General features: G+C 47.4%; 1 protein-coding gene across 10 annotated transcripts in view; it reads left to right on the top strand.

The window, feature by feature from the left end:
• Positions 1–20015, top strand: part of GPR157 (G protein-coupled receptor 157) — a 42080-nt gene extending 22065 nt beyond the window's left edge. For 5 of the 10 annotated variants that reach the window (XM_075520210.1, XM_075520212.1, XM_075520213.1 and 2 more), the window contains 4 exons: positions 12809–13022; positions 15516–15710; positions 16233–16496; positions 19033–20010. In XM_075520210.1, the coding sequence (XP_075376325.1) occupies positions 12809–13022; positions 15516–15710; positions 16233–16454 (631 nt within the window). In that variant the 3' untranslated portion in view covers positions 16455–16496; positions 19033–20010. Of the gene's footprint in view, positions 1–1621; positions 2836–5753; positions 6336–12808; positions 13023–15515; positions 15711–16232; positions 16595–19032 lie in introns of those variants that run through there. The other 5 variants (XM_075520214.1, XM_075520217.1, XR_012778287.1 and 2 more) reach the window with 5 other exon arrangements.

The following is a 20015-nucleotide window of genomic DNA, read 5'->3' on the forward strand; positions in this document are numbered from 1 at the left end:
AACAACAGAGGCATGGGAAGCAGGAGAATGGTGGGTATTAACCTAGAAGTAGCAGCAGCAGAGAAAGTCACAGTATTTGGTCTTGCATAATCAAGATAAAATAGGAATTCATACAGCATTTGTTAATTCCCGAGGACCTAGAATGAATTTAAACTAACTACTTACAAAACTATGCAACTTAGCTTTGTAGTTTCCCACACAAGGAGAGTCCGGGAAAACAATGCATACCCTTTATAGCTCCAAATGACTGTGGTGGCTCTGTGTACTGCTATGTGTGTCGCAATTCTGCTTCCAGAAAGTCTGTTCTTGGTGGGTAAAATGGCCTCCCACCGTGCCAAACTTCCAGCATGACTCTTCGCACGTGAATGTCGGATTCCTCCTACTTGACTTGGTAGTACCTAGTTGTGCTTGTTACAGAGCTGTCTTGACCCCAGCGTTTGCCAAAGAAAACCTTTCAAATCTCTGAAAACTATTTTTCTGAGAAGAAAAGCAACATGAGTTGGCTATCGTGTCTGCACCTAGTTAACTGACTGCCTTGTTGCTTGGCGTTCTTGGTAGATATGTAGGGAATTTATTTCCTTGTGGGTTTTTTGCTTGATTCTTCTAAATCTATTTGAAGTTGTTGTCTGGAGGGGGCAGCTACTGAGAAATTGTTATGAAGGCTGTCGGTGATCATTTTGGAATTTCTTGAGCAGCCCTCATGTCTTTAATGCTATATTAAAAGCTGTCTGTATTAGTGTCTATCCAAAATGGAATAGATGGGGTTAATAAAGTCAGGGATTAGGTCCTTAATCTGTGCCAGGACTGCTAGAAATGTAGATTTTTTTTTTGGTCACATGCTAGAAAAGGCAACAAAGGACAAACATGAGGATTTTCATCTCTCTCCGAAGCCTTCTCTTAACCGTGCTTCCCTGGCTTCCTTTCAGCTGATGCAGTGAACCTAAGGATCAAATGATGACTTAGAAAAATGGTCTCGTTCTCATTCTCCTGGAAGCAGAGAGCTCAGGTGCTGGTAAAACTGTTGGCTAGCTTTTTTGAATTGTGTTGCGATTCCAGAGTTCGGTTTATGTTTCCAGAGGATCGGGCGTGTTAACTCTTGGCTAGATGTTCTCATATATGCGCAATGCCTTGCATGGGCATAGCCAGGCTATGAACACAGGAACATCTGTGTCAGTGAAAGGTTACGCGTGATGCATGAAATTTTGCGTTCCTCTGAGGGTGGGTGGGAGTTGGGTGTCTTACGGCTCCCAGGCTGAGCCCCGAGAGGCTAGTGAGTACAAGCAACAGTTGTCCTGACTTCCTTGAGAGGAACTGCATCTGGAAACTAAATTTTGATGATTTGAAAAACTGAATTTGTGCTAATTCACTAAATCACTAAAACTAAGTGATTTAATAACTAAAACATGAAAGGGTTTTTGCCCAAACTGAGCCTCTAATGGCTGATTTTTTTTTTATTTTTTTGTTATTTCAGTACCCATCTACTTTTTTTTTTTTTTTAAATGGGTGCAATGAAACTGGTCTCTACTTTTTTCCAGGCTCCTGCTTGAAACTACTTCTAAGCTGCGGGCACGACGCAGGGATGGCAAAAGGTGACCAAGGTCCATCTGCTGGCGTTAGAGCCATCTGCCTTCATCAGAGATGGAGAGATGGCGGAGAAGCTCTTGTTAGATCAGGACAATGGTGAAAATATTACTGCCTGGAACAGCAGTGACCTCTTGTGGGAGTGAGGATGGCTGGCTGTGCCGGCACCGAGTCAGAGGGCAGTATTCTCTTGTAATTATGTCTGCGGCCTTAAAGTGAATGTGGTAAAGGGAGCTCGGATTCTCTTGGGTAGCTATCGGAAACAAACAGCTATAAATGGTGCGAAGTCTTTTCTTCCTCGCATGTGTGTGCTCTGACGCTGTGATGTGGAATAGTGTCCTAATGTTCAGGAGCCGTCTGGACTCCTCTCTCCCTGGTGAACCCAGAATTGGCCTTCGAGCACACCGGGGGAGTAAGACAGAGCGAGACGAGACCTTTTGCTCATGTACTTTCTCCATGAAGTGTCTTCATCTCTGATAAAAGCTGTCTGGCTTGTCTGGCACGCAATCAGGGGAGTGGCATGGTACTGTGCAAGCAAGCGTTGTGCCTGTGATACGCAGAGGTACTGTGGGGGGTCTCGGCCCCTAGTAATCACTTAAAAGCCCTACGGCTTTTAACCCAGGTTCCCAGTTAACCAAGAACTATGCCTCAGCCCAGCTTTCTAGCCGGCTGCAAAGGCAAAGTAAAAACTTGCTGAAGCCTTTCTTTTTTTTTAAATGGCTCTGTCGGTACATTCTATCTCGCAGTTAGTGGAGGTAAATTTATGTAGTTACAGCTCAACTGATGCTTTATGAGATGTGGGGTGTAGCCTGTGTGTCAAAGCTCTTTTAGTAGTTGGTGAGATTAATTCAAGTCAGGAAAAAAGACTTTCTGTGTCTTTCCACCCAATACCAGGTTGCTTCACCTCCCTGTGCTTTAAGAGCGTCTGAAGGTGAAATTCTCAAAGGAGAATTTTCATTTTCTGTGTTCCTTTATGACAAGCTAGTTGCTTAGATTTTTACTTCTCTCTCCTCTGAGCTGCACACAACACTGCCTTTGAATTGTCATGTATCTTTGGGCAGTTTCCAAATATTTCTGTTCTGTGGACAACTGCAGATTCCGTGGGGCTGAAGGTAGGAATGTATATCTGGGCAGACAGCTGCTCCTCTACCCTGCCGTTAGAAGTATCAAGACTGCAGGAATGCCAGAGATGCTGGGTGGTGGATGTCTTGCACATGCAGACGTCAGGAAAATGAAAGGTAGTGGGAATCGTCAGTAAGAAGTTATCTGCCTTTTATTACTCAGTTTTGAAGCACTAACTCTTCATGCATGCCCTTCTGTTGCGTGATGACTTGTGTGTAAATTTACTATATTCCTATTTTTAGAAAATAGGGAGGGATCCAGCAGAAGATCCTATATGCCTGTCCTATTTCTTTCTGATTGCTAAGGGAAAGGTACATCTCTCAATGAATTGAGACAAAACCAGAATTTGCATTTCTGCTAACTGGTGGTTGTGATTCAGATATTCCCTTCTTTCCAGTTCTAAAACAGTAGTTTTTCAGGTCATTGTTGTTGGTCAGGTCATTGTTTCAGGTCAGGAAGTTGTTCAGATAAACAACTATCTTGCAAGAACTTAATTAAGCTGTGCTGTAGAGCCACATCTGTCACCCCAAAATAAAAGCAACACTTAAAAGCCAGGGTATCTGACGAAGTGGTTTGTCTGGATGTTTGCGATAGGTGAGTGAGTGTCTTGTGCTGCAGAAGTGGGGAAAGGGAAACCAAAGAACGAGGAAGAAGCCAAGAATGTGTAAGAGCAACAACCGGGAACACAGCCTTGACAAAGTTTTGTCTCGTGGTTTTTTTGGGTCAGATGGTAGCTAAAGAAAGCCTGGAATAACGATGAGTTAAAGCTATTAGTGTCAGATTGTGTTCAGGGGAAATGCAAGTTGCTGCAACTTCCTTTTCATATAAGGAGTATGCAGAGGGCATCAGGCTCCAAAATAAACTTCTAAATGTAAAAGCCTGCTTGACTGAAGTTTAACTGAGTGGTAAATGTCAAAAAGGTTCGTAGAAAGAAGATCTTGTTTCCCAAATAAGTAACTCTAACAGAGCGAATGATAGATGCATCAAGGTGACTGGGAAGCAGCACGCCAAGCCTGCGGATAGCTGGAGGCTTAGTAAAGAGAATTGTAAAAAGCTCTGAAGTTCTATCTGGCAACTTCTTGGAAAGCGTTGGTGTGACTTCAGCGTGGAAGTGAATCTCTGGAGCAGAAGCAGTGTGTTTGGATGGCACAGGAAAGGCAACTGTAAGACGGTTCACTTGTGGGCGCTCTGCGTGCGGACCCACGTGGCCCCCTTCTGTGCTGTGGCAAAACTGACTGAAATCAATCTGATAAAAAGCTCTGAAGACTTCATCCAGAACCGGCACCCAATCCTAGGCAGCCGAGGCATAGCTGAAGGTTAGCGAAAAGCCCTGTGTGAACTGGCAGCATGGGTGTGAAGACTTATCCTGACAAACTGAGGTATCCCCAAGGACTTCCAGGATTCGTTAGAGAATTGGATTTGAACTTAGAAGTCAAAACCAGATGAAGAGAATCAAAAGCTTAAGGAGGCGGTGGAACCGGCTGCAGGTTTTGAATACAGCTGTGCTGCAGAGTTGTGGAAGGAGAAATTGCTGCAGTGGAAAAAATGGGAAAACCTGCTCTTAAAAAACCATGTAAGCAGCAGTGGCCCTCATACCTCTGAGGGGGACGCAGGTTCATTTTTTAAAAAGTGTAATTGTTTTTTTGCAGTAAAGTGGCGATAATGCAAAAATAGAGTTCAATTAAGCACTAGTTATCCTGAAAAACTTAGTTGTGAAATGGTGTGTTCTAAAGACAAGACTGGTCAAAAGTGATTTAAACTGTTGAGGAGAACCCCTTCTCAATTCTGAAGGTGGGAATGTAAAACAAAGGATACCATGGCCAGAAGTAATGTGCAAACACCGAATAATTTGTGGTTTTTCAAGATATTTGTCAGATGTGTTTTCTAGGGTGTGTTAGATGGCTTCAGGGTGCTGAGAGAAGCTTGGGTGGGGGGTGAGGCACCCGGTTTTACGGGTCAGAATAAACCTTGTTAGAAATTGTGAGTTTAGCAGGGATCCTTCATGGCTAGGTAGGTAGGAAATGATGAAGCTGTTTGAGAGAACACGACACCTGAAACAATAAGCATCTCCTTTGGAAGCTGAGCACATCGCTATCCACATCAAAGGTCTGAGTTGTCTGTGTGGAAGCCAATGAAGTATCAGGCAAGTTGGAAGCAAACAAGGACACGCTTTCAACTTGTAAGTTCTTTGAAGGGGAAGGGGGGAAAAAAGCACTTTCTTACCAAGAGCAATGTAAAATCTGTTTGACGCGGTGGTGAACGCTCTGCCGCGTCTGCTTCTTGTGTTCCGCTTCACAGGTTGCAGGATACTGCAAGAGCCAGTGTTGGCATCTTTCAAAGTAAAGGATGTGGAAGGTAAAGATAGCATTGGTGCCACCGGGGGAGGGTGAAGGAACCGGGGGAGGGTTGCTGGCCTGATCACCTCCGATCCTGGTATCGGAACGTGTATGGTTCAAACTGCGGCCCTGTGAGTGTTCTGTGAAGCACCGAGATATATGTATATATATATAAATAAATATATATGTAAAAAAATATATAATATATATATGGGTGGGTGTATATGTATATATATATATATATGGATGGGTGGGTGTGTATATATATGGGGGCGTGCGTGTGTATATATAGGGGGATATATATGGGGGTGGGTGTATATAGTTCTGTCTCGGAAAAGGGCGGGGGAGCCGTGCGCTCTCCTTGGGGAGGAAAGGCACCAAGTTCGGCTTTTAGGAGGCGACAGTGAAAACGGCGTTTAATTCCGAGCCGCTTCCTCCGTCGCCCCGCACCAGGCAGTCTCGGCGGGCTTTTCTGACGTACAGAGGCTGTTTCGGGGCCGGGGGGGAGGCTCAGGTTCTCTCCGAGTGTCCCGGCGTGAGCGGTTCCCGGTCCCAGCCCGCTGCCGGTATTGCCCTCGGGGCGGGGGGGCCGGGGCTGCCGGCGGGGGGGGCCGGGGCCGGGCCGGGCCGGCGCTCACATGACGGGCGGGGGCGGGCCGGGCTCCCGCGGCCCCGCGCTGCTCCGCCGCTCCCCGCGCTGCCGGGCCGGCTCCTGCGGCCGCCCCCGCCCCTGCCCTTCTCATCCCTGCCTCGTCCCTTCCCGCCGCTCTCCAGCGAAGCCCGCCCGCCCCGCTCCGGCCCGGGGCGCGGCCGGCTGCCTGCCGCCCCGCCCGCCGTGCTCTCCCTCCCGCCGCTGCTTTGCTGCCCGGCTCTCCTGGGGCCGCTGCCGCCTCCTTGTGCCCCTGCCTCCGTCTCCGGCATGCCCGGGCCTTTGCCCCCCACAGAGCTGTACGCCTCGGAGCGGGTCGTCGTGCTGGTCTCCTGTGTGCTGTCCTTCCTGGGCTCCAGCCTCCTGGTTTGCACCCACGCCCTGTGGCCGGAGCTGCGGACCCGTCCCCGGCAGCTCCTGCTCTACCTGTCGCTGGCGGACCTCCTCTCGGCCCTCTCTTACTTCTACGGGGTGCTACAGGACTTCGACAGGACCTCATGGGACTGCGTGCTGCAAGGTGCCCTGTCCACCTTCTCCAACACCAGCTCCTTCTTCTGGACCATGGCCATTGCCCTTTACCTCTATATCATCATTGTGAGGGGCTCGCCCACAGGCACGGGCTTGCTCTGCTGCTTCCACGTCGTGAGGTGGGTGCTGTCCGCTGTCCCTGCGAGAGCACGCGGTGTGGACCCCCCAGGCACCCACCCCGCGGCCGGGAGCTGCTGCGTGCGGCACGCTCCGCTCTGCGATGAAGCGCTTGGACGGTTGCTTTGCTTAAGGACGGCGTGCCCTTCTCGAGTTCCTTTTAAACCGGGATTTGGCCGTCTTTTAACTAAACAGCCCTGCTTATTTCCCCCCTCCCTTCCCAAGTGAAGAAACGGAGATGTGGAAAAGTTAAAAATTACTTGCTTAAGGTCACATAGAAAAACCTCTGGCAAGAGATGATGACCCTGAAAATCCTGGCTTCTGCTTTCCCTGCACAATCTGCTCTGTCGTCCTAGAAATAATATCACAAAGCTTGTGTTGGCAATACCCGTCTGCTGCTGCCAAAACTCCCGTGTTTGGGATGTGTTTCCCTGGGTCCCTGATTTCCCGGTATCAGCCTGGTCTGTAGATCCTTCCCCTTTCCCCGGCAGGTTGCTGTAATTCAATACTTGTAGGGGAACGTAGTCTAGAAGTGAGGAGGCTGCTGGAAAAGCACTTTGAAGGCTGTTTTGGCATGTTTGATTGAAAGCAAGACAAAACAGACCACAGTGGAGCTTTATGTCTCAGTTTCTGCGATTTAGCGAGCTGATTTTCCACGTTTAGTAAAAGCTTTCATTATGCAATTTGAGCTTGTGGAATCATGTGCTACCTCCACACTGAGCAAAACAGTGATCCTTTAGTCCTCTATGCTGCCAAGCTTTTGCAATAAATTATAAGAGGAATGATCTGGTTAAAAAAAAAAATAAATACCAGGGCAAGTACTGAATTTTCTTTGGTTTCTTAGTCAAATATTTGTCACCTTTTATTTTCAAACAGCATCATTTGGGAGATGATTGAATTAGAGCTGAGTCTGGGTAAAGGCGGGCCAGAGAAAGACATTAAGGCTATGTGTGAATCAGGGAGGAACAATTCCTGCCCTACCTGTTCTAATTATTGCTCGGCAGCAAGGTCTGCATGTGAAGAAGCTTGAGGTGACTGCTCATGCATCTGGGTATGCGAGGCTATTGTCGGTGAAGTTGAAATAAGATGCAGTGAGACAGTGGAGTTTGTCAGGTTCTTTCATTTCAAGCGAATAGAGAGTTGCGCTGTAAGAATTACGGAGAGGATGGAGTGCCAGTAGAGCCATGTGTTGCTTAAGGAACAGAAAAAAGGAGTCTGACTTCTTTATGGGCATGCTGTCTACATCAGGCTACATCAAAGAGTTGATGGAGATATAATTTTCCTGTCTGCTAGTCACTTGTTGCGTGGCCTTTGTCTGTACTTAAACTTCTCCATCTGGTTTAATGCTTCTCAGCATCATCGGCTACGAAGTACAGAAAGAAACAGGCAGAGTCACTGAGATACCGTTGGCTGTAATCTGTGCGCTCTTTTAAAACTGTAACAATCCTGAAAGGTTGCTCTAACCCTGCGATAGAGAGGAAGGGAGTATTCAAACTGAACTTCCTCTGGGTGAATTTGCTAGGTTTATTTTCAGGTCTTGGCAGTAAAAATAAAATGCCATTTGCTGTTCTTGGTATTGATCAGCTCCGCTTGCTCTGTTTAAAGGGCAATATAGATAGCTTTCATCGGAGACCTATTGCCAGGTTCTGCTTCGACGTGTGAGTGACTCCCATTCTGTGCAGAGCCACTGTTTAAAGCTTCTTCCTACTTCATGATCTGTATGAAAAGCCAGGGAAAGCAAGTGAGGACCTGTTCTCTGCCCATCCCCTTGTGACAGATCTTCCTTTTCTTCCTCCTTTCCTTCCCTGCCCTTTTATCATGACCTGAGTACTCGATCGTAAAATCCAAGTCTGGACGTAATGCTTGGAGATGGCTCCCCCTCACACTCCTCGCACTGTCCAGTGCTTCGCAGGCCTACTGGCTAGCTGTGGTGCTGCCAGCCTAAAAATCCTGTAGTTCCATGCAGATAGGAACTGCGGCAACTGGTAGGAAAAGACACTAGTCCATACTTGAATTGCAGAAGGTAGGTGAGGGAGACCTGTCTAGGGCAAACGGGAAGGTGGCAAAGGGCAGATGATGTTTTAAGGATTTAAAGGTAAGTTTACAGTATTTTTGTCTAGGCAAGAACCTGGGATTGTTTGTGTTGTTTTTTTGTGGTTTTGGTTGGTTTTTTTTTTCCCTCCTCCTTGCTTCATAGGCTGCTAATGGAGTCACGCAGTGACCATTGTGCCAAGAGTCATCCTGAGACACCCTTCTGGAAGGGATTCAAGGCAGGATGGGGCTTTGTCATGCGCGTTTCCTATTCTTCACAAGCAATTACTCATAAGGGGCAAGTGTTTGTGAAGATGAATACTCTTTTAATGTTGAGTATAACCCGAGACAGTTCTTTAGCTGAGTGGAGCTGACTAAATATATGTTGGAAGTCAGTGCCTGAAGTTTCCTTTTTAGGGAAATTAGGATGTCACATTAAATGAAACCTGTGAAACAGGTTTGTTCCTTATTGATTCATGCGGTAACACATCTACCTGGTCTACTGCTAGACTAGAGAACTACAGGCTCTGTCCTGGTTTTAAACTTGTGTTGAGCTCAGATGAGCTTTGAAAACAAGCTTACAGTTAGCTTTGAAAATATTTATGTAGTTGTAAGGTGTAAGTTCTGGCATCCAGAGTGTGAATTTCCTGGCTACCTCACTTGTTCTGGATTTCTGAGTATCATTTAGTTGGGTAATGTCACCTTTGCTGTGAGAGTAGGTGATCCGAACTTGGGGTGAGGAATGGACCAGAACCCACCTTGGGTTTGTTTCTTGCTTTGCTTTTGATTAGAATTGCTGTCAACCTCTGAAGTATTTGCATTTCATGATCAGGCTATGCAGATGATTATAAGCATATGCTTATAATCTATATACATGCTTATATATATATATATATATATATGCACTTTTATTTATATATATATAAAGTGTGTGTACTTACCTATATTATATATGTGTGTGTGCTTATCTAGATGTTTATAACCATGCCTATATATGCATGCGTGTCCATGGAGTACTTGGGGATCCTTTCATGTGCTGCTGTGCTGTCCATCTGAGTTCTCCATGGACTGCCTCACGCATGACTGTGACCGAGCCAGTGCTAAATTTCAGAACTGGACTTAAGTCCCTAAGTGTTGCCTGTAAGGTACAGGCATCTCTTGAAATTTGCTGTGGCTTTATCATTTAGCTTCTAAAAGCTTGAAGGTCAGGCCAACCAAAGTGTGAGCTACCCGACTGCCGGTGCCTTAGCTTTTAAATCCTTGCGCGCTTCTCTGGGAGGAGTCTCTGCTTGGTACCAGGAAGGTGGTACTTTGGTACTGCAAACTCAGTTTAATCTTTGAGTGAGTTAAAAAAAAAAAAAGGGGGGGGGGAGAAGCCCAAAAATTTAATTGGCACGGATTTGGTCTGGAGTTCTGCTTACAATATATGCTCAAAGCTCTTTCCTAAAATTGGCTGGTATATCCAGAAGAGTGATTTTTCTTTCTTACAGAGTAAAAATTCCTGTCCTCGGAAGGAATTGCCTGCAGGCTTGCTGGTAGGACGGCTTCTTGTCTAACCTGTGCAGGCAGGTGACTGCAAATCCTCCCTGCTTGTGAGAGCCTCTGGAAAAAAAAAAAGCAGCTGTGCAGCGTAAATCAAAATGTGGTATTAAGCAATCTGACCCAGGCATACTGAGGACAGGAAAACCGACACAACTTGAGCTGTATGCTGCTATAGTTTAAGGGTCCTTGTCTTATCTTGTATAAATGCAGTATTGGTGTTAATATGGAAAGATATGCTGGGTTGAGTGTATTTTTATTAACAGATTGCTGGGGGCTGTATTGGGGAAATAAGTACTGTTGTATCTGCCTTAGAGACGGGATTGCCAGCCTTTTTACAGAGGTGCAAGGAGCAGCCTTCTTTCCCTTCTCTCCCACATCGATTGCGTTTAGATCCAAGAGTGCTTTGGAGAGGTCCAGCCTACGTAACTGCCCTGGCTTTGGGGCTCAGAGTAGAATTTCTACCTCTTCGTGTTATCTTGGATCCTTTTTATTCCAGGCTTTACATGTGCCTTGGGTGTATAATATTCTGATTCTTCTGTTCCTCTGTTCTTCTAGACGGGTATAAAGCATTGATATTTTTCAGTCCTTGGGAATCTGTCATTTAGGGGTTCTTAAGACTAATCAAATCGCAAGTCTCAGTTCTCCTTTCCAGTTTTCTAAAATGGAGCTGAAGAAGTTCACTGAAATGCCTGATTACTTTCTAGATTCTTTCTAACTTCACTTTGGCTTTGTAACCCTTGGTCTTTGGTGTGAGTTGTAATAGCCATCTGATCCCAATACGCTATTTAAGTGAAAATTGCCTGATGTGTGGCAGTTTTATTCCACGTTCTTCCTTTTATGAGTTAGATACTTGAAGATTTAAGTGCCTTGCCTAGCGATCTGTAATTTCGTACTGCGGCCTCTCTTACTGTGTCTGTACGTTCTTACGCCGTTCTCTTTTATATCCATGCCTAGTAATTTGACCTGTTTTTTTCTTCTCATGTAATTCTCTTTCAGTTTCAGGTCACTGTGGAGATCATTATTTAGGCAAATTAGTTTCTTAATACACTTCCTTTTTCTTGATGCTGGACTCATTTGTGCTTGTGTACTTTAATATGGTTTCTTCAAGGAAGTGCCAGTTCTCTTGAGTTCTTTACCTTAGTGGTCAGTTCTTCCAAGCGTACTGAAATTTGAATCTCTTTGAATCTGTAATCCTTGTTTTCGGGCAAATCACCATTTTTTACCAAAATGAGTCTTGAGTTGTGCAGGAGCTCTCACGGTGGTGGCAATGTTTGGAATGTTTTTAGAAAGCCTGCTCTGATAATAGCACGGGGAGGGCTTTCCGCAGCAGAACTGTCCTGAAATAACAACACTGGCTTGGATTAGCACTGGCTGTTCTGAACTGAACATTGAAACAAAATGTTCTAAACATGCTAAAAGGTTGACTCGTAAATATAATGCTGTAAAAAATTCAGTTTGTTTTGCGAGTAGGTGAACCCAGACATTATTTAAGAGTAGGAAATGGGGTATTTTTGAGATGTACTATCATGGGATGATCTCTGATTTTTTCAGTTGGGCTGTGGAAATTTCAGATTCTACGCAACTGCTGGTTGCCTACGTAGTCTGATGCATGCGAAACTGATTTTAGGAGGAAGATCCTTTTCGTGTTCTCGGCAGCTGCTCCAGGCTGTCGGTGAAAGACGAGCGTGAACCAGGAAGGTAATGAGAGCAACAGAGTCATGGCTTTGTCGTCTTCGTGTCTGGAGAGACCAGGAGGGTTATGCTGGAAGCTCAGTCTGAGCGCTCTGAAGGGTTTGTCACTTCTTGAGGAAGTGTCCCTTGTCCCTCTTAAGGCTCCGCAGGCCCTTTCCCTGAGGATGAGTATGGGAAGGGCAGGCGAGGCGTTCAGTTGAATGCAGGGCAGGATTTCGGCTGTGGAGCCCGGTGTGAGCTGTACATCGCAGGCTGGGGCAGGCCTGTGAAGTCCTGGGGATTAACAGCACCCAGGACGGGGCTGGGTATTTTTGCGTTTGGGCTCATGGAATTTTTCAGTTCTTCCTCATGTTATTTTTTGTGGGCAGCCCAAGCTGCTGAGTGACTTAATTCATGTGTGTCACCACAGCTATTTTTCTTCTAAATGTTTCCCTGTATTTGCCTCTGCTGTCAAGAGAGAAGCCAAAGTCAAAACACAGCTCCAAAGTGTGTGAATATGGCTCCTCTTTGCTTTCTTAGCTTTTTGCTGTTACTGCCAGTGCTTTTCCTTGGGAAGAAACTTGCCCTTTGTCCTTCAGAAATTATCCTTTTACTCCCAAAATATTGATTATACCTCCATTTAAAAGCAAAAAAAAAAAAACCCCACCGATGGAATAAAATTGTGGATTTCTTTGTGTGCTGGTCCTTTGTGCCAAGTGTCGCTTAGGAATCAGAATGTGGGATTTGGTTGCTTGTGTTCCGAGAGCTGCCAGTCAGCCAGCTTGCTCTTGAATGGCCGGGACCCCCAGGACAGTCACATCGTGCAGGGCTCTGGCCTTGTCGCATCCTCGACCCCCGCGAGCGGGGGGCTGTAGGTGGGATGTCTCCTGTTCACCTCGCTGGACCCTGACCGCGTGCTGCGCAGGCCAGGTTCCAGTTCAGAGTGGAGCACGTCGTTATGCGTCTGTCCTTCAGGACTGGGGATCCAAGTTCCTAGGGTGGGTCCCCGGGAGGTGGATTTGCAGTCCGCATTCATATGCTGTCAAATCCCTGTTTGTCAGTCACTTCCCTTACGCCTGATGCAGGAGCGTCGATGGTCAGGAATAGATGTTGGCCTCCTGTCTGGTGAAGAATCCCTTGGTCTGTCACCCGTTTTCCCTGGAAGGACTAAACTGAGGACTAAACTGAGTACGTTCTTGACTTAACCTTGCTCTTCATGTTCCTTCCTCAGCTGGGGAGTCCCCCTTGGCATTACGGTGGCTGCTGTTGCTCTGAAGAAGATTGGCTACGATGCCTCCAATGTTTCTGTGGGCTGGTGTTGGGTCAACTTGGATGCAGAGGATCGGGTCTTGTGGATGTTGTTAACGGGGAAAGTTTGGGAGATACTGGCCTACGTGACTTTGCCGGTGCTCTACATTCTCATCAAGAAGCACATTAACAGAGCGGTGAGTATTTTGCTGCTTTCGGCTTAGGTTACAGACTTGCTGTGTGATTACATCCTCCCATGCTCTGAAGGCTTTGCTGCATATTTAGCAGCTGCGCAGGCAGGAATTGCTTCATGTGCTGCTGAAATGCACCCACGGGTGGGAGCAGCGGTACACCTGGCTGAGCAGCCTGCAGCATCATGACACAATCACTTAGCACAAGAAGAATGTGAAAGCCTTTTGGAAATTTAAGGGGTTATGGGATGCGCAATGAGCGAAATGTAAATCCTACAGTAAGCGTTGAAACAGGATGCGAAGGACAAAATTCAGCTTTAATCAGTCTGCCACAGTTCCACTCGTACCAAGCCTGAGGTGAGCGTCTGGACTTACCTAACCTCAGCCGTTTTAGGATCTCTAATGATAGTTTGCGTTTATGAATACCTGTTTTGTACTAGCAGCATAAAGCCCCATTTGGGAGTCTGGGCACTATAGCAGAAGGCACCATAGGCATACGCAATACAGGAAGACACCCTGTCCCAGGAGGGTTTCAGAATTCAGAGGCTTATTTGCTGCTGTTCCTTGTGAATACAAAGAATCCAGGCATCTAGGACAGCATTTGCATAATAGAGAAATCTAGATTGAGAGTGGCAGAAGGGACGACGTCCAGAGATTCTTTTTTTCTCTAAGTTGTATTGGGGGGGATGGACCTGGATAGATGTCCTGCTGGAAAACGCTGCCACTGCAAACCTGCTTGCTGTGGTGAAGCTACGGCGGTGGTAGGTAGGGATCGACACAAATCTGGTTAGGGCAGGATCCCGCAGACGAGTTGGAAGAACAACATAGTCTTAAGCAGTTGAAAGGGGAGTTGGGAAGGGTTTACTAGTGCCTGTCACCATCACCTGACATAAATCAGACGGGACGCCGTGTTCCAGCAGCTGCCAAAGATAGCAGTGTGACTGCTGGAAACCTGACCCCGCCGGGCCAGGCTCTCGCCCTCTCGCTCTGCCAGGGATTCTTGGGGGCTCTGCTCTCCCTTTCCCACTCCCAGCCCTGACCCTCTTACAGGAGCAGGCTGAGGGCAGGCCGTTGTCGCTCTCTAATCCCGTATCGTAACGGGGGGTCTGAGGGCTGGAGCAGCAATACACGGGGCCATCTGGACTGGAGAATCTCTCTTCTCATCACTAGGGATTTTGCCAAGCCTGGTAGCCTGCTTACTAAGCCTCTTTACTGGGAGGAGGTCTCCCACTTCCAAGGAAAGAGCAATAAGCAGCTGGGTTTGGGCTGTGTTAATGGCTGAAGTGGGTTTTGCAGTAGCGGCTCCTGCACGGTCTCCATAATTTCTCCAGGCAGGAGAAATTATGGAAGTGGCTGTTGGGGGACACACGCAGGGTGGGTACTAGGGACTTTACAAATGGAAAAGACTGCATGGGAGTGGATGGGACGCTACGCTGAAAGCCCTCAGCGGGCTTTGACTCGGGCCACTGTGCAGCGTTGTCGTACAGCTCTGTTCTGGTGGAAGTAAGGTGTCAGGACTGGGAGTACTGGACTGAAGGAGAATACTATGCATCAAAGTTGTGTGTGCTCTGTAGCCCTGATGGTAGGAGGAATAGTTTTCTGCAGGTCAGCTATCCTGAGATTTCATCTCTTCACCCACATGAACATTCTGGTATTCAGCATCATGTGTCCCAGCAGCTGCTCCGTGCGCTGTGTTGACCTGCTCTCCCCCAGCCAGGGATCTGAGTGCATCCAGTAGCTTCTATCACAGGAAGGTCTCGTGGGCCTTATACCTCCAACCACCCTGATCCAGGACACAGATCCCTAATTTTTTTTCTCCACGTGCTGGTATAGAGAGGTTTGCTGGCTTGTCCAAATCTATGGAAGCCCATTGCTGACGGCGTATGGCCACAAATCAGGCAGCAGGTTCTACACAAACATACCGAAGGGCTCGTTCACATGGGCATAAATTCCTTGTGGAACTTGCTGGCTGTGTCCATGGTGAAGGCCAAAAGTTTGAATAGTTCGAGAAGGATGAGCTAGACTTCTCCCTATATATACATACAAATATATGTGTGTGTGTATATATATATATCAAGAGGCCTTCCCAAGGCCAAACCCGTAGCCACGCATTTACAAAGACCACTTCGTAAGTGCCAGCAGCAATGGGGTCAGGCCACTGGCCCAGCAAAACTATTTTGTGGACTGCTATTTTTTTTTTTTATTTTGTTACGACCTGGTTTCTTGGCAACTACGTAGCGGTGTCTGTTAATATAGAGCTTTAGCGGGACTCTGATAAGGGCTGGATATCCTTTATTTGCCGCTCCTTGGCTTCAGCAGGAATGTTTGTGTTCGCAAGGGCAGAATGTGGCTGAAGACCGGTGCTCATAACTGTGTCCCTGTTAGCTTCCCGCAAGATGCAAAAATTTAGTTTGCTTTGGAAAGAATCCCTGGAGCTCCATGTCCAATGTGTGTAGCTTTTTGTTCACGTTTTTGTCTCCCTCCCACCCCCCGTGGAAGCACGCAGCTCTCTCGGAGTATCGCCCCATTCTCTCAAGAGCGCCTGCATTTCAGCCCCGGACTTCCATAGCAGATAAGAAGTTGATTCTCATCCCCGTCATCTTTATCATCCTCCGCATCTGGAGCACAGTGCGATTCATTCTGACCCTCTGTAACTCCCCTGCAGTGCAAAATTCAGTCCTGGTTGTCCTGCATGTAAGTATTTGCCAGGAAATGCATTCGGAGGAGGATCTGGGAGGGAGATAAAGCTTTGTTGCTCTTAATAGCACTTTTTTGTGGCAGGATGCAGCGCGTACTGGTAAAACAAGATGCATATTGCAAGAACATCTGCTCTGCTGGCAAGCGCTGGCTGGGATGCTCAGCAGTAGCTATTTCAGCAGCATCTAGTGGCTACGGAGAATAACTGCAATAGGAGTGTTGGGCGATGCCAGCTGCTTGTAGGAAAAGCAGGCTCAGACCAGAAATGTTGGGTGTCTGCCCTTCGGCAGGGCTCAGCCTGCTCCTCCCCGAGACCGGGCTGTGGAAACGGCAACCCACAGCAGCCATCTGGTCTGCTTGGGGGTGCAAGGTTGATTTTCGGAATCTATTTTTCTCGTTTAGGTGGAAGTTGCTGCCTGGTGGTTGGGCAGTACCGTAGCTGGTCTGACACGATGTTTGCTCGTCTCTGGGGGGTGCCGGTAGGAAGAGCACTGGTTAATTCCTCTCTTGCCCTTGCAGGGAATCGGTAACACGTTCCAAGGAGGTGCCAACTGTATTATGTTTGTCCTCTGTACACGGGTGGTCCGGACTCGGCTGTTTTCCTCCATTTGCTGTTGCCGCTACGACGAGTTGGATTGGCCTTTGCAAAGATCAAACAGCTACTGGGAGCACCCAGAACCCCACAAGAACAAGGATGTGCCAGGCCCTGAGCGGACGAAACCCCTGCTTTCCAGCACCTGAGCCTGGGCTGCCTACACCTCAGTATTGATTTCTTCTTTCTTGGTAAAGATCCAGTGTGAGTCTTTCCTCCTGCCCTGCCCGTGCACAGCTTCACGATGTGAGGGGTGGGGAACCGCTATCAGTAAGCGGTTGACAGAGAGGTAGGTTTCTGCTGCCGCTGCGGGGGTTCCCTGTCTGACTCCACAGCAGCTCCCCATCATGCTCCTTTGGGGTGAAACCATTTATAGAACCGATCCCCTCCCCTTCCCTGTGAGCTGGGGTAGTGTCTGTTACTCAAGTCTGTAAAATGAGGAAATAGATTGCAGTGCTGTCTGGCCCACAAGGACAGGACACCAGTGAGAACTGAAGAAGAGGAATTAGTGGCTCCTTCTGATGCAAAATACCATGCACACATACGTTCCTTCAGTACTATGCAGTTCAGATGTATTTAGTGCCTCAAGTATTCCTCATAAGGCAATGCAATCCCTGCTGCCGATCATCATAAAAAGAAAACCGCGGGTGACTCATCCAAGCGTACGTAGAAAATCTGTAGGAGCAAAAACTTGACAGAAGCTCTTCATCATTTCAGGTACAAGATTGGACACTGATGCCCTTGCATCGGTCTCGTTGTGTAAGCATCTGGTTTCCTTGCGCTTGACCTCATGAATGATGGCTGCAGAACATGCAGCGGTGTCAGGACTTAATCCCTTTAAGAGCACTCGGGGTTGGGGTGCTTTGTGGGCTCCTGTCTGAAGCAGATATTGATAGCACGCTCATCAGTTACAGAGTGTAGCTGAAGGAGGAAAAAACCTAGAGCAGTTCTCCTGACTGCTTAGGTAAATGTAAACCGTGATGTGCTGGGAACTGCAGTCTCTTCAGAAAGAGAATGAAACCACGTGTATTTCTGCAGTTATACTTACCCCGCAGGTGACACCCAGTAAAAAGGGCTGAGTCGGAACGGCAGCAAGCCTGCCTGGGCGTGAGGCAGAGCAGGGGCTGAGCATCCTGGAAAGCAAGCTGTCTGTTGGGTATGGGAGCTCTCCGAGTAGACCTCCCTCATGTACATCTGTTTCTTGTCCTCCCAGACCGCAAAGCCTGAAAAAACAAAGGATTTTTTTTTTTTTTAATCAGTTGACAATTCTTTTTAATTTGTGTAACAAGTTTTTGCAAAAAGAACAGGAGCCTCATGAATTGCCTGGGGAGAGAGGGCAGCTGTCAGGCTCCCGCTGCTCCAGGCACCCAGCTGCTCAAAAGCTGCTCTTATTAGTTTAATTTTAGTCATTTTAACTGCATGCAGAACAGTTAAATGATACAGTGATCTCATGGGACTATAGGCAGAGGCGAGTCCTGTTATTTCCTGAATGGACGACTTGGCATTAGCTTTACTATTATTAATATATGTTATCTCTCTTGTACACAGGCTGTGTAAACGTGGGGAGGTGGAGTCCTCAAGAGCTCATTAGCCCATTTCATGGGGCTGTAGAGGGGCTCAGCTCTTTGGCATAGCTCTTTAGCATCCTTAGAGTCTTTGAAGGTAGAGGCAAGCATCTTATCTCTGGCACAGGTGACTTCAAGAGGTTTTTCCTCCTCTCAAAAGGCTTTTTTAGACTTCTAACAGCTAAGTAGCAACCTTGGTAACTGAACCTCATGTTAATCCCACGTGGCTTGGAAAGAGGAGCTCTGTTAAAAACTTCTTGCAGAAAGGCAGGATAGTAAATCTTAAATTTTATGAGACTTAGAATTTTGCTGCGTTCGGTTTTTTGGAGCCAGCCCTGAAGAGGGGAAGTAAAATTGTCACCAACTTGGCTTAAGGGGAAAAAAAACCCAAAACACCACAAACACAAAAAACCACCACCCCCCATCCCCCCCGAAAAGAAAAACCAACCTAAGGGAAACAGATTCCTTGTTCTCAGTTTGCCTTTTTCCATAACAGAGCTCTGAGAAATGCTTTTGGAGGAACGTGCAGCTGGACAGAATTACATTTCCAGCTCCCAGGGGTTGAGGGAAGCATGCTGGTTTGTGAAGGCCAGCTACTGGCACCTGTGCTGATACACGTGGAAAGTCTCTGGCCCTCTTCATGTCGGCAAGGACAGAGAAAGAAAAACAGCCAACAGGGAACCTCTTTAGAAGTGTCTGTAGTTCCTAACACTGAAGCTGACTGCAGCCTAAGTATAAACAGAGAAGGGATAACAGGGGAGGCGGCGTGCAGAAATGCTTGCCTGCTCCTGGCAGGTCCCCCTCAGTCTCTGGCATGAAGGGCAAGTGCCGGGGTGGTGCTGGAGTGCGGTTCTCCCTGCAGCCTCAGCTGTCTGTGAAGATGACTCTGAGCTCTTTCCTGGCAGGCATGGACTGCAGGATTTTCACTCAGATGTTTCTGAAGGTGGCTGAGGTTGGGGTACCTGGCTGTACTTTAGGAATGGGTCTATCGCGCCTGTTTTCAGCTGCTGCAAGGTGATGTCCCTGATGTCCACAGGGACGTCACCACCCTGTGGGCATCAGCTGCAGCAAGCCTGTTGTCCTGGCTCAGGGCAAACCCGTGCACACTGGCTGCAGGAAGATGGGACGGTCCTGGATTTTAACTGTGCTTCATTTTGAGCAGGTGCGGGATCATCCCAGAGTCCCACAGAGGGAGCTAAAGCCTGGGAAAAGCACTGCTGGAGTGGCTGAGCAAACTGAAGAGGTCCCGCTCCTCCTCGGCAGTCAGATACCAGCTGCTCTGGCCTTGAACTGTCCTCTGGAAGATACTGTTTGGCTGTACTCCAGCTCCCTGGTTTTCTTCCCTCTTTCCCCTCTCCCTCCACTATAAGTCTTAAAAATTGTTTGGGGTTTTGCTTTTCTGTCTGACAAGGCAAATGCGTTCTGAGTTCTGGGGTGAACAAATATCATGGCGATAGGAAAACTTTAGTAACTGCTGAATAGGACTGTCCTGGGCATGGATTTCAGTCCTAGTGTGTGAAGTCTTCCAGGGAGCTCCAGGCTGGCTCCTGTTCTTCACTGGAATGTGGACGATAGTGTGCAAACATGCTTGTTTTGTGGTGGTGATGGATGGTTCCTCTTGATGGTTTATTCCTCCTCCTTGGTGGTTAGGGGTCATCATCATCAGGGTTTGTGGTGGCAGCATGCTTATTGCCTCCTGGGGAAATCTGAGACTCTGCAGACTCCCTTGGTGCTCAGGGATATCTGGACGTACCACCGCAGCCTCCAGCAAGGACAGCCCTCACCAGCAGCAAGACGATGCCTGGCACGCGCTCTGAACTCCAGATGTCCTCTGCCGAAGCACAGGCTACGGTCTGTTCTTGCTTTGGGAGTGTTATATCATTGCTGGGGAGGGGATGGTTTTTGTTTGCTATTTGGAGATAGTGTTTTATCTTATTTACAGCTCCTCGCTTGTTTTTTAAACATTTTCTCCAACTTTTACGAAATAAAGTTTTGTTTCTTTACCAAGTTGTTGTTCAAGCATGTTGTGATGGGTCTCAGCACCTTGGAGAACTTGGATGAGAAACTGTTGCAAGATCTTCCTTCAGGTTTTTTTTGTCTACCATAAATACGAACGCATGTACAGGAAGACAAATCTTTTCTACC

The sequence above is a fragment of the Mycteria americana genome, chromosome 18 (genome assembly GCF_035582795.1).
Source record: "Mycteria americana isolate JAX WOST 10 ecotype Jacksonville Zoo and Gardens chromosome 18, USCA_MyAme_1.0, whole genome shotgun sequence".
Taxonomy (NCBI): Eukaryota; Metazoa; Chordata; class Aves; order Ciconiiformes; family Ciconiidae; genus Mycteria; species Mycteria americana.